Here is a 13,400-nt window from a genome sequence, read left to right as displayed (position 1 = left end):
ATTAGGCCTAAGGCCTAGTTTGTGCTCAATTTTGTTTTGTTATTGTGGCCTACAACTTGTTTAATGTAAATTTTGTCCCTTTGTCCCCTGTAAAAGTGTTTTTTTGTTATTTGTATTGTAGGCCATGTCACTCAGCCTAATTTTTTTTTAGTTAAGTAATGGCGCCTCCTGGGGGCCAAGCTCGGTCATAATTAGTTAGTTTTAGTGTTCTTACATGTCCCCTGCAAGTTTGATTTAGTTTTATTGATAAATGACCGAGTTATAAGGTTTTTAGTTTAGCGCAATTCTGTATTCTGAGTGACCGTAGGTAACTGACCCCCTACCTGGCCTCAGGCTAGTTGGTAGGCATGGGTTTGTCTTTTAAAAGCTGCGGGCACTTGTGCCACAACTTTTAAAAGCTTTTTGAGCAAATTTGGTTGGTAATAACCGGAGTTATTACCGGTTTTACCCGAAAATGCACCTCCAGCCAAAGAATTTTTAATATTTTGTGTAAACTGTTTTTTGAAGTATTAATTGTAGTATTTATGTAACTGTTTTGTGTTTGATTAATGTGTTTTACCCTTCTGGACCAGATAATTTATATTTTTTATTGTCAACTTCAATTTTTATGAAAAATGTCTGTAAGAATGTGTTGTTAAAGTTTGTAAAATCTAGAAAGTCTATTTATTGTTATGTTTTAGAGCTTTATTGAACTGAATTAACTTATTTCTAGTCATTTTACTTTTTCTAATTTTAAAAACTGTTTTACAAAGGAAAGCCTAATTTAAAAGAAGAATATTTATTAATAAAATCACTCTTAATGGTTTGGACGCTGTCCGAGTGGTGCGGAAACTGTTTTTTGGAGTTTTTTGCTTAAAAACTAGGTAGGCCTAAGGTTACACTCCAGTTATATGAACTCCTACTAGTTAGACCTGGAAACTGTTTAAAGGGTCCCGGATGGGAGGTTTTGTTCCGCCACTTCCGGAGAGGGTCGCCCGGGGAGACCTTACACCTTCTCCCTCTTCGGGCTGCCAGTCACCCTGCTCCTGGGACCAGTGGGACACACTACACCTTCAAGCCACCATCCGCCTTCTACCACCACCGCCACCCACCACTAGTTGAAGCGACCAGAGTGACCAGTGACCATTACCGCAAGTTATATTTGTAATTAATGAAAGTTTTTTGAAAAGGACTGATCATCAATGGGGCCCCCAAATTATTTACCATTGTTATTTATTTTTAGTCACTTGTTATTCATTTAATTGTTGATTTTTTAAAGGTTTAATATTAATTGTTACCGTCTTTAATCTATTCGTTGTTAGGCCTATTTTTCTGTTACTGGTACCAGTATTTGTAAGTTTAGAAGGGTAAACCTAAAATCATTTTTTTTAATTAAATTTTTGAGAAAGCTTATTTAAAGAAATTCTTTGGATGGATGTTTTGTTATTTGTTGATTTTTTTTGTAAATATATAGGCTTTGTTGACAACTGTTTGTTTTTTGATATTCACCCACGGCCTTTCATTTTTGTTAGGGATGTGGGGCGGCCACTCGCACTGTCACTATGGGGGGCATGCTTCCAATAGTTGTTCGTCTGGGGGCGGTGCGAGTGGTCGGCTCAAGGACGGCCGGGTCGGTGAGCCTACCCCCAATAAGACCGCGCTCGACCGCTTCGGGTTTTGGTCATTATAAGCCCTACTGGGTCAAAAGTGCTATCGGTAAAGATTTTTTGATTAGTAAAATATTATCAAAGTAGTATTTCAGCCGCCACCAGCTTTGGCGCGGAGTATAACTTCTAAATATCTGACTAGAGAACCTCTTTTTCTATGGAGTGGAGTGGGACTAAGTATTGCTTCAAGTATGTTTTAGAACTAAAATCAATATATTTTTTAGGATGCAAGAAATGAAAGACGATAGAAATGAGATGCCAGCAGACTTTGACAATGAAATACACAAGTGGTCACTTGAGTGTAAGTGTGCGAGATAAGAGTACTTACATTGTAAAATAGCTACTTCCCTATAGGGAAATTCGCTAAAACTATGAAAAGACGGACATAACTCGATATTTCGTAATAGATGTAGTCATGATCCCTCGAAATTTTTTCTGTAGTGTCAGGTGATTTTTGGGCGTTACGCAGCATTATGTTTAAAAAATTATATAACATTTATTTTTCAGATGAACTATACCATGTTATATATTTTTGTTATGCTAAATACACTGACATCATAATGCAGCATAGATGTTTGGGTTTCATGCATATTTGATAAAAAATGCTCTGAGAAAAAAAATCAAATGTTCGTGCCTCTTGTTTTAGAAATAAATTTAACCATATGAGAAATCTGAGATAGCCATTTATTTATAAATATTATAACAAAAAAGAAAACATGCATTTTAGTAGGCTTAGCTTAATTTTTAGGTTAGCTATATGACAAAATATAATACAAGAACAGTAGTGAAATCACTCAATATTACAAGATTCTATGACTTTGCAGACAAGCTTCAAAACACACATGCAAAACACATGCATACCGTTAAATATTCATTATTTATTGTTTAACATCAATGCATGCATAAAAATAAAATATACTTATCAAAAAAATATTTCTACTAGTAGTACGCTTATTCTGCACGTAACGGGATGAGTGAACATGAACGCAATAATGGAAGAGTCCACCCACACCTAGCCTATTTACCGGTGTCACTGGTGAACACAATAATGTTATTTGTATGGGCAAATCAACAAAATCTCAGTCAACAACAATCCTAACTTCTCGTCCATTAATTAACCAAAAGTCATTGGTAATATACGTAATGGATTTCCAACAGTTATCGATAGGAGGTAAATCCATCGTTCTTGTACAAAACGTCTTTTGATTAAATGAAGCCTATTTCCATATTTGTTATAAGGCCTATCATAAACAAAACTAAGCCAAACTGAACTAATCTAACTTAAATAAATTGCCAAAGCACAGTGTAAGGAATCTCAAAAAAAAATATCGTATTGCTTACAATGATAATTTATAACAGCGATAGCGCTATTATATCACCTAAAAATGATTAAAAATCCAATAAATGATCATCTAACTAATGAATCTAAATGCCATAAACGGTTCCCACACTCCGCACTGCTTAAATTTACCACTTCCATCGCCACTACCTACGTCGTGGACCTGTTTCCCTACCTTACCCCAGCATTTTAGAATTGAATGTACATTAATCTAACTACCACAAACTGTTCCCACACTCAGAACTTCTCGCATTTACCAAATCCTTCCCCACTTCCTACGACGTGGACCTGTTTTCCTCCCTTCCCATAGCCTTTTGGTATTGCAGATGCATTTATCTAACTGCCAACAACGGTTCCCACACTCCGCACTGCTCGCCTTGACTACTTCCTTCACCACTTACTACGTCATGGACCTGTTTCCCACCCTTTCCATAGCATTTTAGTATTGCAGGTACATTAATCTAACTGCCACAAAGGGTTCCCACACTCCGGACTGCTAGCCTTGACTAATTCCTTCACCACTTCCTACGTCGTGGACCGGATTCCCTCCCTTCCCATAGAATTTTATTATTGCAGATACATTAATCTAACTGTCACAAAGAGTTCCCACACTCTGGACTGTTCACCTTGACTACTTTCTTCACCACTTCCTACGTCGTGGACCTGTTTCCCTCTCTTCTCATAGCATTTTATTATTGCAGATACATTAATCTAACTGTCACAAAGAGTTCCCACACTCTGGACTGTTCACCTTGACTACTTCCTTCACTACTTCCTACGTCGTGGACCTGTTTCCCTCTCTTCCCATAGAATTTTATTATTGCAGATACATTAATCTTACTGTCACAAAGGGTTTCTACACTCAAGAATGCTCACCTCGACTACTTCCATTATCACTTCCTACGTCGTGGACCTGTTTCCCTCCCTTCCTATAGCATTTTAGTATTGCAGGTACATTAATTTAACTGTCACAAAGAGTTTCTACACTCCAGACTGCTCGCCTTGACTACTTCCTTCACCGCTTCCTACGTCGTAGAGCTGATATAAAAAAGATAAAAGCCAATATCAAAAAGATCGGACAAAAGATAACTGAAATATAACGTTTTTTGTGTAAAAATAAGGCAAAGTTAGTAGAGGAACCCTTAATTTTTGCCTTATTTTTACACAAAAAACGTTATATTTCAGTTATCTTTTGTCCGATCTTTTTGATCGTGGTATCGTTTGATAGGAAATTAAAAATGCAAAAAAAAAGTATTCTTGACATTTTTTCATAGAATTAGCCGTTTTTGAGTTATTTAAGTTAGAAAAATTCAAACGGCCGCTTTATTATTTTTTCTATTATAGGTCTTGTGTATATTAACATGTATACCAAATTTCATAATCGTCGAATAAAAAACTTCACAGATAAAAATATTTTTGTATAAAAAACAAAATGGCGGATATCTGGGTTAATATGCATTTTCGGACATACCTTCCCATAAACTTTTTTCTTCCTTTTAGTATGGGGATTCATTTCCCAAAGTCCTGAAACGTTTTTTATGGACACCCTGTATATTCATAGACGCCAAACTGTTTACTCCGGTTTACTCCATGAATGAAAGAGCTTAGAGTAAAAGTCGTTCTCTCTGTCTTAAGTAGACAACAAAATTGTTGGTCGCAAAACGTAAACAAATAAAAAGAAGAAGGTAGCTCCTAATGTTATTCTTATGGGACAAATTTAAAAATGTTTTTTAAGTATTTTATAATTACTACTGAGCGGAATCGTCTAGAATTTTAATGGTGTCTTCCCACTGGTGTCATAATTATTTGTGGAAAATTTGAACGCTATAAGTGCGACGGTTATTGAGTTTTTGGTGCGAACACACACACGCAAACACACACACACACAAGCGGACAACTTTTCTCAAACTTCGCTATACACGATTCATAGATTCGTTCACTTCGTTCACTCATCTAAAAAAAATATTTCTATTACTATCGACCATGAAACTAGAGGGTAGGCGGAAAAGTTTTTACTTCAAGTGTTCACTCAACCAAACCAATGAAACAAAGTTATAAAAAAACACTCACTTTTTGTAAAACAAAAATTAACTACCGTACCCAAATAATCTTTGGAACAATGTAGGCTTACACAGAAAACAATTTTTAGGCACAGTAAAAACATTAGTCCCCTAGAAGACAGAAATAAATTATGATCACAAATGTTATTCTGAGTCGGAACTTTTTCTATGCAGTCTCCGCTTAGCACCACGAGTTGGCCTCCAGAAGTGCTGTAGGTTATGGTAGCATTCACGGTGCACTCCTATGTTGCATCCAGGGCACCAGAATCTTGTTCTTCCATTGCTGCATACCATTCACTTCCTTTCACATTTCCTCGGCAGCTTGTCAAGGTGGTGTCGATCTCCAACATCTCCAGAGGTGGAGGTTCCTGAGGGATGCCTGCTGCTACAAGAGCTTCAATGATTCCTATGGAAATCTCTTCTCCCCAGTGGATCGTCCGTGTTTGATTTGTAGAAATCTTCTTCCAATACTTTGTGGTAGAACGGTTACAAGTCATATGGTAGACCGACTTATCGTTGACGTCAATTCCACCTATTGATTGATTGTAATCATGAATCAAAAGAGGCTTTTGGCCAACGAGTCCATTTTTGCTTTGAACAATTTCATCCCCAGCATTGTGGGCAGTTGTAATTACAAAAAACGGGCTTCCAGTTTGCTTTTTGCCTGTACTGTACAAGTAACAGATCGGTTACCTCCCGCTATCTCCGCGTCCCGCCACCTCCGAATTTCAGAGTGACCCCTATAATCCTCGGTTAATACATGCGTTAAGACTTTCCGTCCTAACCTAACCTAACCTAACCTAACCCACGGGTTAAATTTTCATTAAATCTCCCATCCACGGGGCTTCGCAGCCGTGAATGCAATGACAGCTACCAACGCAGGCAGTGACGGTATTATAAAGGTCACTCAAGAATTCGGAGGTGGCTGGACAGATTTGGGTTCGGAGGTGGCGGAACGCGGAGATAGCGGGAACACACGAACAGATCACCTTGTCTAAAATAAATACTTTCCCGGGCGCCTAGAACTGTATTTTTGGCGGTTCTAGACAGGTGTTTGGACCTTTTATTGATTGTTCTGGTTAACTCTGTTTGACGTTTTAAGAGTCGCTCAACTAAGGGGATTTTTGTATAAAAATTGTCCGTGTACAAGTGTTACCCTCTTTCTAACAATCTACTTTTCGACATCAAATTCATTACAACTCTCTCAGTGAACAACTCTCGGTATCATTGGCTGGTAAATAATCAATCAGTCCCGCTGTACAATTCAACATGCAAAACATAATTTGTATTGCTGTCACCTGTCTGAAATCTTTTAATTCCATATTGTTTGTGTTTTTTATTTGGAATATACTGTATAAAAGCACAGCGGTTCTTCAATCCGATGAGGGATTCGTCGATGCAAACATTTTGAGATGGGATGAAGTATCCTAGGTTTTGAAAATATTTATATGGTCATACATATACCTTACCTTCACCATGGATCGTAGCCTACTGCCCTTTCCAGTGATCGATTGGAGATAATGTGAAAGAACGTGCTTATCAACAAAAACCGATTGAGGGACATCGTGTTTTGAAAGAATGGGTTGTGTTGAGAGCCCCTAGTATCCCAGTATGTTTTCAGGTTCTTCTTCACTGTCACACCCATGTTCAGCAAAATAGCAAAGAGTTTTTTTTCATTTCTTGTACAGTCACAGGTACCCATTTTTTCCACCGCGAATTTGGTGTCAGAGTGTCTCTATTCTCATCTATCCTACGATGCATAGGCATTTGTTTCTCTAGTAATGAGAAGCCAGAAAGCCTGAGTCAAAAAAAGGTTTACAGTATGTAGCTAATTGGATTACTATTTCTTGGAGGAAGGTTCCTAGGCCCTGGGTCCCTAACAGCAAACTCAGTAGCAATATTTTTGGGAGGCTCAGGAGGGTACACCCTAACCCATGGCTTTCTTTTCAAAACAACATTTTGGTCATTCAAAGGAAAATTGCCATTAGGCCTAACTTAATTTTCAACGTAATTCTCTTCATTCTGATAACCTATTGGAACAGGATCAGGATCATCCACATTTACTTCTTCCCGATCAGATGTCTCCAATTCACTCAAATGAGGCGAATAGATTTCACCACTTCCAGACGAAAAATCAAGTAATGAAACATCTCCAGGCACTTCAATGTCACTAACAACAGAGTCTGCATCACTAAAATCTTCAACTAAAGCAACTCTAATATCGCTAATAGCCTATCCATTTTCCCAACATAAAATCAAATAACAAACCACTAGTAAACGATAACAAACCACTTGTAAACAGCAACAACTAGTGACACCGTCGTCCGTCGACGGCAACGAAACGTAAACATTTATATATTTTTAATAACATCTGGAGACAGGCAAAAGAAAAAGGAGCTTAGAGTCAGACGCCATAATAAAGCCTGTTTACCACTGATTATTAGTGATGTGAATTCAGTCCGATTTAGAGCGAAATTGAGTGAGTTATTACACGAAATGTAACAGTCTGCACTACCGTCGATTAATCGACGCTTGACACCCCAGATCATGTCCTTACCGTCGATGCATCGACGGTTGACACCGTGTGTGTAACCCACGAATACTAGAAAAATACCGGTATGGATCATAAACATAAAAAATTACGATTTTGGACCCAATCCTACACAAATAGCATTAACCTTTGTCTGAGACAGCTCCATTTAAACAATGTTACATAATGTTTACTTTTGGGCCAAAAACGTCATTTGTTCATGTTTATGATCCATACCGGTCTTTTCTAGTATTCGTGGTATAGCTGTAGTATTATTTTGAACGAGCTTAATTAAATAACGGCTGAGATTGAAATGAACAGCTGATGTTGTGATTATAGCATATTAGTATGTGTATAGCTGACGTTGTGATTATAGCATATTAGTATGTGTATTAAATACTGTACATTTTAAAAGATGCATACGCAATCTGTCTGTAGGTATCGGCCGTGTGGCTCTCGACGTACGGCTGGGATGTCTGGACCCTCAACTGTCACCGGACTCTGAACCACAAAAGATAATCAACGCTGCCAAATATGCGTTACGAAACGTAGCTATTCTGGAGTTGAAGATGCCTTTCTGGAGATACATTCCGACGCCATTGTGGTCGAGATACGTCAACAACATGGACTATTTCATTGAGTAAACTATCAACTTTTATCTATTTTTTTTCTTTTTGGATTTTTTAATACATGGCAGACTCAATGTAACTCAATAACCCATTTGTCGGTACTTCAGTATTAAACGGAGGCCACATTTTGTCAGCGCGCTGCGGCGGTTATGTTAGGTTGGGTTATCGTAAATATTATGTGTGTAGGACTTTCCTCGCTTCGTTATGAATCGAACGATACTTTCTATTATGATAACCCAACCTAACATAACCGCCGCAGCGCGCTGACAAAATGTGGCCTCCGTTTAATACTGAAGTACCCATTTGTCTTGCCTAAGTAACATATTTACATCCAATAGCTTCAAATTGACCTATTTCAAAGTTGAGTGGGTATTTGACATGTTATTACTTTTTCAATTTAATTTATCATGTTTATTTAAAGAATCATTGCCAATTTCTTCAAATTCATACGAAATTACGAGTACGAGGATTTTTAAGTTTATCACCAGGCAAAAATCCTTCGTTTTATGGATATTATTTATAGATATCACGATTACTAGAAAAATACTACAGGATGGCTGAAAAGTAGCTCCCCCCTTTAACTTTTTTACTATTTGAGATATTTAAAATCAGTTTACGTTAACCTTCCTAGATATGAGGGCTACAATAATAATAGTTGTAAACAATTTACCCTTAGAGGTATTGGGGGTAGTGAGTAGATCAAAATTGAATAAAGAAAAGTATAGTTGACTTTCATATCACTTTACTGGTCCTGATTAAACGTAATGAAGAAATTGCCCCATTGCGTTTCTTAGAAAATTTTTTTTATTCTCTTCAATGTGCTGAAACACCGTTCTGATTCTGCCGTTGTGACTGGAATTGTAAGTGGTATTTGCAACACCTTGAACGTTTGATGAAAACACTCTTTCAGTTCTTTTCCCAGAAAAAAAGTAAACAAGTTATTTACTGACTCAAACTATGAAAATGTTTCATTTGATAAACAATTTTAAGTTCATTGCTTAGTTGAGTGATGTCTACGAGTGTTGAGTAATTCTTTGAAACTTGTGTACCATTTCAGAAGGAAAGCTACCTTTGAAAATCGTGAACTTATTTGTGTAAATTATAGTAAAACGATTGAACGTTTCAGAATTAGAAAACTGGTCTTTCATTTGGTTTACTACGATGTCACACACTTCAATAGCGCTAGTACGTAGTTGCTCTTGAGTCTGTTGAGTTCGTCGTGACGCACTGTCGCTTGTCACAAAATACTTGCCGATATTTTCACGAATACTTCCAATCTCACTTTCCAAATATTTTAAACTGTTGTTTACTTGCACACTGTTTGATGTAACTTTTTGGATGATGTTGTATATAACGTCAGTATGTTTCAGGACATCGTAAAATAAATCAGATAGAATAAAAATTCAACATTTTGGAGAAATTTTTTCAATCCACAGGCTTCTCTTATCGTCGTGTCATCCCATCCTTCACCTTCTTCGATGGTATCAAATGTCAGCTCTACACTCAACTCTTTAACGCTATTTACAACGCGAGATTAGTAATTCCAACGGGTCTGGGGCACTGTGGGCAAAAACCTATTGCAAACATCTTTTAAAACATCCATTTTTTTTTGTGACGATGAAAAATATTGAAAATCCTGTGATGTTTACGAAAAAAATGTTTACTGGCTTAACATTTGAACACGCATTTTCACTACAAGATTAATTTGGTGAGCATAACAATGAACATACTTCGCATTCTTGAAAACTGTTTTCATTTAAGTTTGCACACCCCCTGTATGAGCACGCATAGTGTTTGCACCATCGTATGCTTGAGCAACGAACTTATCTTGAAGTCTACAGGGTTCTAGCATAGTTTTGTTTTAATACTTCAAACATTCCCGCCGTTTTGCGATCGTGAACGTCAGAGGCCAAAAAACGCTCGACTGTTTTGTCTATTTTAATGAATTGAAACACTATCACAAATTAAAGGTGAAGGTTAGTACAAGATCGAAAACAAAAGAAATAAACAAACAACAAAACAAGAACAACGGAACAAAATAAGAAGTCCGCTTGTATCGAAAAAAATTCAAAAAAAAAGTCCAAATCTGTAGACAATTCTTCTAAATATACTTTATACATACAATCCAAGAGTTCATTTTGAATATTGTGTGATGTATATTTTAGTCCCGACGTGTCACTAGTTAAATGGTCTTCCACGATACTGACCAAGCTGCCAATCAAGGATAATAGATCTAAGGAATTTCCGCGATTGTGTGAAGAGACCGATTCATCATGACCCCGAAGACCAATCTCGTGAACTCCACAAAATGTTAGACAAGTTACAATTCTATCGAACACATGCCTGTTTTTAGAGACCTGTTTTTTATGCTTTTAATGGGTATTTTCACAGCATTCAGTATTCAGTATTTCAGTATTCAGCGGCTATGTTTACAGTTCCAAGAGTTTTGAAGGAAAGGGCACAAGTCCTATGACAAGCTGACTCTTTGTGTTTCTTTATTTTTTCATCCAGTTGCTTTAAGTCTTTATAGCCGGTTTTACTCCACACGTCTCTATTAATCTCCTTTCCAAAAAATATACAATAAAAACAAAACAGACTCCCTTTGCTCACACTTGCCGTAATCCAAGGTTTTTTCTCAAACCAAGAAGTGCAAAATATTCTAATTTTCTTAGGACCATATTTTTTAGAAAATGTAAAGTCCATTAGGGCTTCCTCAATATTCTGTTTGCAAGCTTTGTCAGTTCTTGCCAGACCCGAAGCGCGCAGATCTTGACATGCTGCACCAAATGGGGTACGCCGTCCCTCTTTTCTATTATTTTAGCCAATATTACATTGTCAGATTCAAAATGAGGATCTTTCATGGCTAGGACCACAATTAGTAAAAGCATGGAAAAAATTTAAATGGTACAAATTATTTTGTTCATAAAAAAATTGAAGAGGCTTACAGATTTGCCGGGGTTGTCGTTATAGTCCATGTAGATTAAGTAACTTGCAATTACAATCACTGTTACACACACAACCATGTAGAATCTGTTCTCAGAGTAGATTCTTGCAGTAATAATTCTTTTAAACTTTCTATCTGAAAAGACGCGACATTGAATACTCGTTCTCTGATTGATTGGGGCCAACCCAAATCAAATTCATATTTAACATTGTCAGACTCTGCATCACTCCTATCATTAACCTATAGTGCTTTAATGTCACGTTTTTGGAGATCAAGAGGGGAGCAGACCTCCCTATCTTCCGCCATTTTATTTTAGCTTATGTAGGCCTACCTTTTTCTAAGAAAAGATTAGAGTTAGAGATCTGAAATTTTTACCACCATTTTATACATCCTTTGTTAAAATTTTCTCTAAGGTATTTAAAAATATATCAATTTTCTTGTTCAGTAGATAGGTTTTATGAATGTAAATTTTAAAAGCTTATTTTTTCTTAAAGTTTATCTTCTAAAACCTCCCTCTTAAGTGAATTTGCCTTACGATATTTTATTTTTTAATTTCTTTGATGGCTTTTTCCGCACAAGCCACACGGCGAGCGTTGAGCGATTTCATTGCATTCACAAAGTTATGTCCAGGTTGCAAGTCCAAAAGCATGAATACAATACACTTGCTGACATTTTCTTTATAATAACAACCAGCAATAGCATCATAGACCACCAGTTTGAGGGTATTTAGTCTAATAAAAACTTTTTGGGTACTCGGCTCCAAATAACGCTGTTGAGCGATTCGCTGATATTTTGAGTTCCGCAGTGCAAACACTTGCTCAACAAAAAGTCATTCGATAAATCTCCAAAAATAGGTTTGATTTCTTTCATGATTGTTTCAGGCAAGTGTAATAGATGCTGGTTCATCATGTCTGTAGGGTGTTTTGTTCATTCTGGCGACTTGGTACTTACACCATGAATCGATGTCGCGTGGGCACAGTGCATGAGATGGGTCTTCATCGGTGGTGCCCAAATGAAAAAAATCTACTCATATGGCCTGTTTCAGTGCAGAAACCCCCTCATGTGCATGTCTGCAGATAGCCAACCCATAATACAGCTGGACAGTGTTTATAGCAGCCTCAGTCAAACGTTTTACCTCCAATCGTTTTCTCTTCTTAAACTGATTTTGCTCTTTCTTTGTTTGTATGTGCGAAGCCTTGTGCCCATCCATTTCGGCACATGACCAACACAATCCATTTTCTGAATTTTTAAAACCTTGGCCATAAGGTTGTTCTTTACAAATAGTTTCAAACCCTTTGCAATCACCGTCACCGAGATAAAACCTGTAACGCACTCCGTAGTTAGGTTCAGATATATGGAAAATGTTCCGAACTGCAGCAATCTCCATTCCTCCGCTTGTACCCGAGTAGTTGGCCATGCATGCTTCACTATGATTGTTTGTAACACATCTGAACACATCTGTGTTTCTGTTGTAACACATCTGTTTGTTGTCTTTACATTGACAAAATTTGGAAAAAACCTCAACATCAAGTATCTCGCCAGTGGTAACACTTGTAGCAGTGACAACTCCATTCAGCGATGAGTAGCCGCTACATTGCAAGCTTCCGTCAAAATCTGCTGCCAAATCCCTGTCTCCACCATTTTCCCCAACAACCTTTTCCACAGAATTTTTCATGGATTCCACTTGCACTTTTTTAGTGGCACCTTTTAATACCTTGTTGTAGAAGCGAACTTGGAAGGTTTCGGTAGGTTCATGAGACCCGCAAGCATTTCTCCCGTTTCTCAATCTAGGCCAACCGATCGTAAAGCGTACACAAACCTAACATTTATGTCAAACACTGAACACTTGTTTGGTTTATCATCCTCTTAAGTAACACAAGTGACAGGGCTGCTTGGTTTGCTACTTTTTTCATCACAATGTAAACATTCTAGATTTAGTTCACAAGCTAGGCCTACTTTCTCAGAAGTTGACAATGTCAGACAACCAAAACAATTTTTACAAACCGCAACTTCTTGAATAAGTTCCTGGATTGCAATTACATTCACAATAGTATACTCAAAGTTGTTCCCATGAAATTGTTTATACTCTTCAAGATGTTGAATGAGTTTCAGTTTAGAGGCACTTAGGCCTATGTCTTTATGCTTAGGCTTGTTGTTATTTGTGTTTGGATTGTTTGCAGATGTACTAGCCCTAGGAATACTTAGGTTAGAAATGGATTCAGCATGAATAACAAAGGGTTTCTTCTTTTTAA

The 13,400-nt window shown here is 37.3% G+C and overlaps 1 protein-coding gene across 2 annotated transcripts in view; it reads left to right on the top strand.

Annotated features, from left to right (window-relative positions):
- Window positions 1-13,400, top strand: part of LOC128987997 (probable cytochrome P450 301a1, mitochondrial) — a 66,161-nt gene that overhangs the window by 46,006 nt on the left and 6,755 nt on the right. For both annotated transcript variants that reach the window (XM_054409160.1, XM_054409161.1), the window contains exons 5-6: window positions 1,871-1,947; window positions 8,014-8,215. In XM_054409160.1, the coding sequence (XP_054265135.1) occupies window positions 1,871-1,947; window positions 8,014-8,215 (279 nt within the window). The remainder of the gene's footprint in view (window positions 1-1,870; window positions 1,948-8,013; window positions 8,216-13,400) is intronic.

Source organism: Macrosteles quadrilineatus, unplaced genomic scaffold (genome assembly GCF_028750875.1).
Source record: "Macrosteles quadrilineatus isolate MER2022 unplaced genomic scaffold, UCM_ALF_1.0 Scaffold_2__2_contigs__length_208266976, whole genome shotgun sequence".
Taxonomy (NCBI): Eukaryota; Metazoa; Arthropoda; class Insecta; order Hemiptera; family Cicadellidae; genus Macrosteles; species Macrosteles quadrilineatus.
Note: the sequence above shows the minus strand (reverse complement) of the source record. Positions and strands in the feature narration are given on the sequence as shown.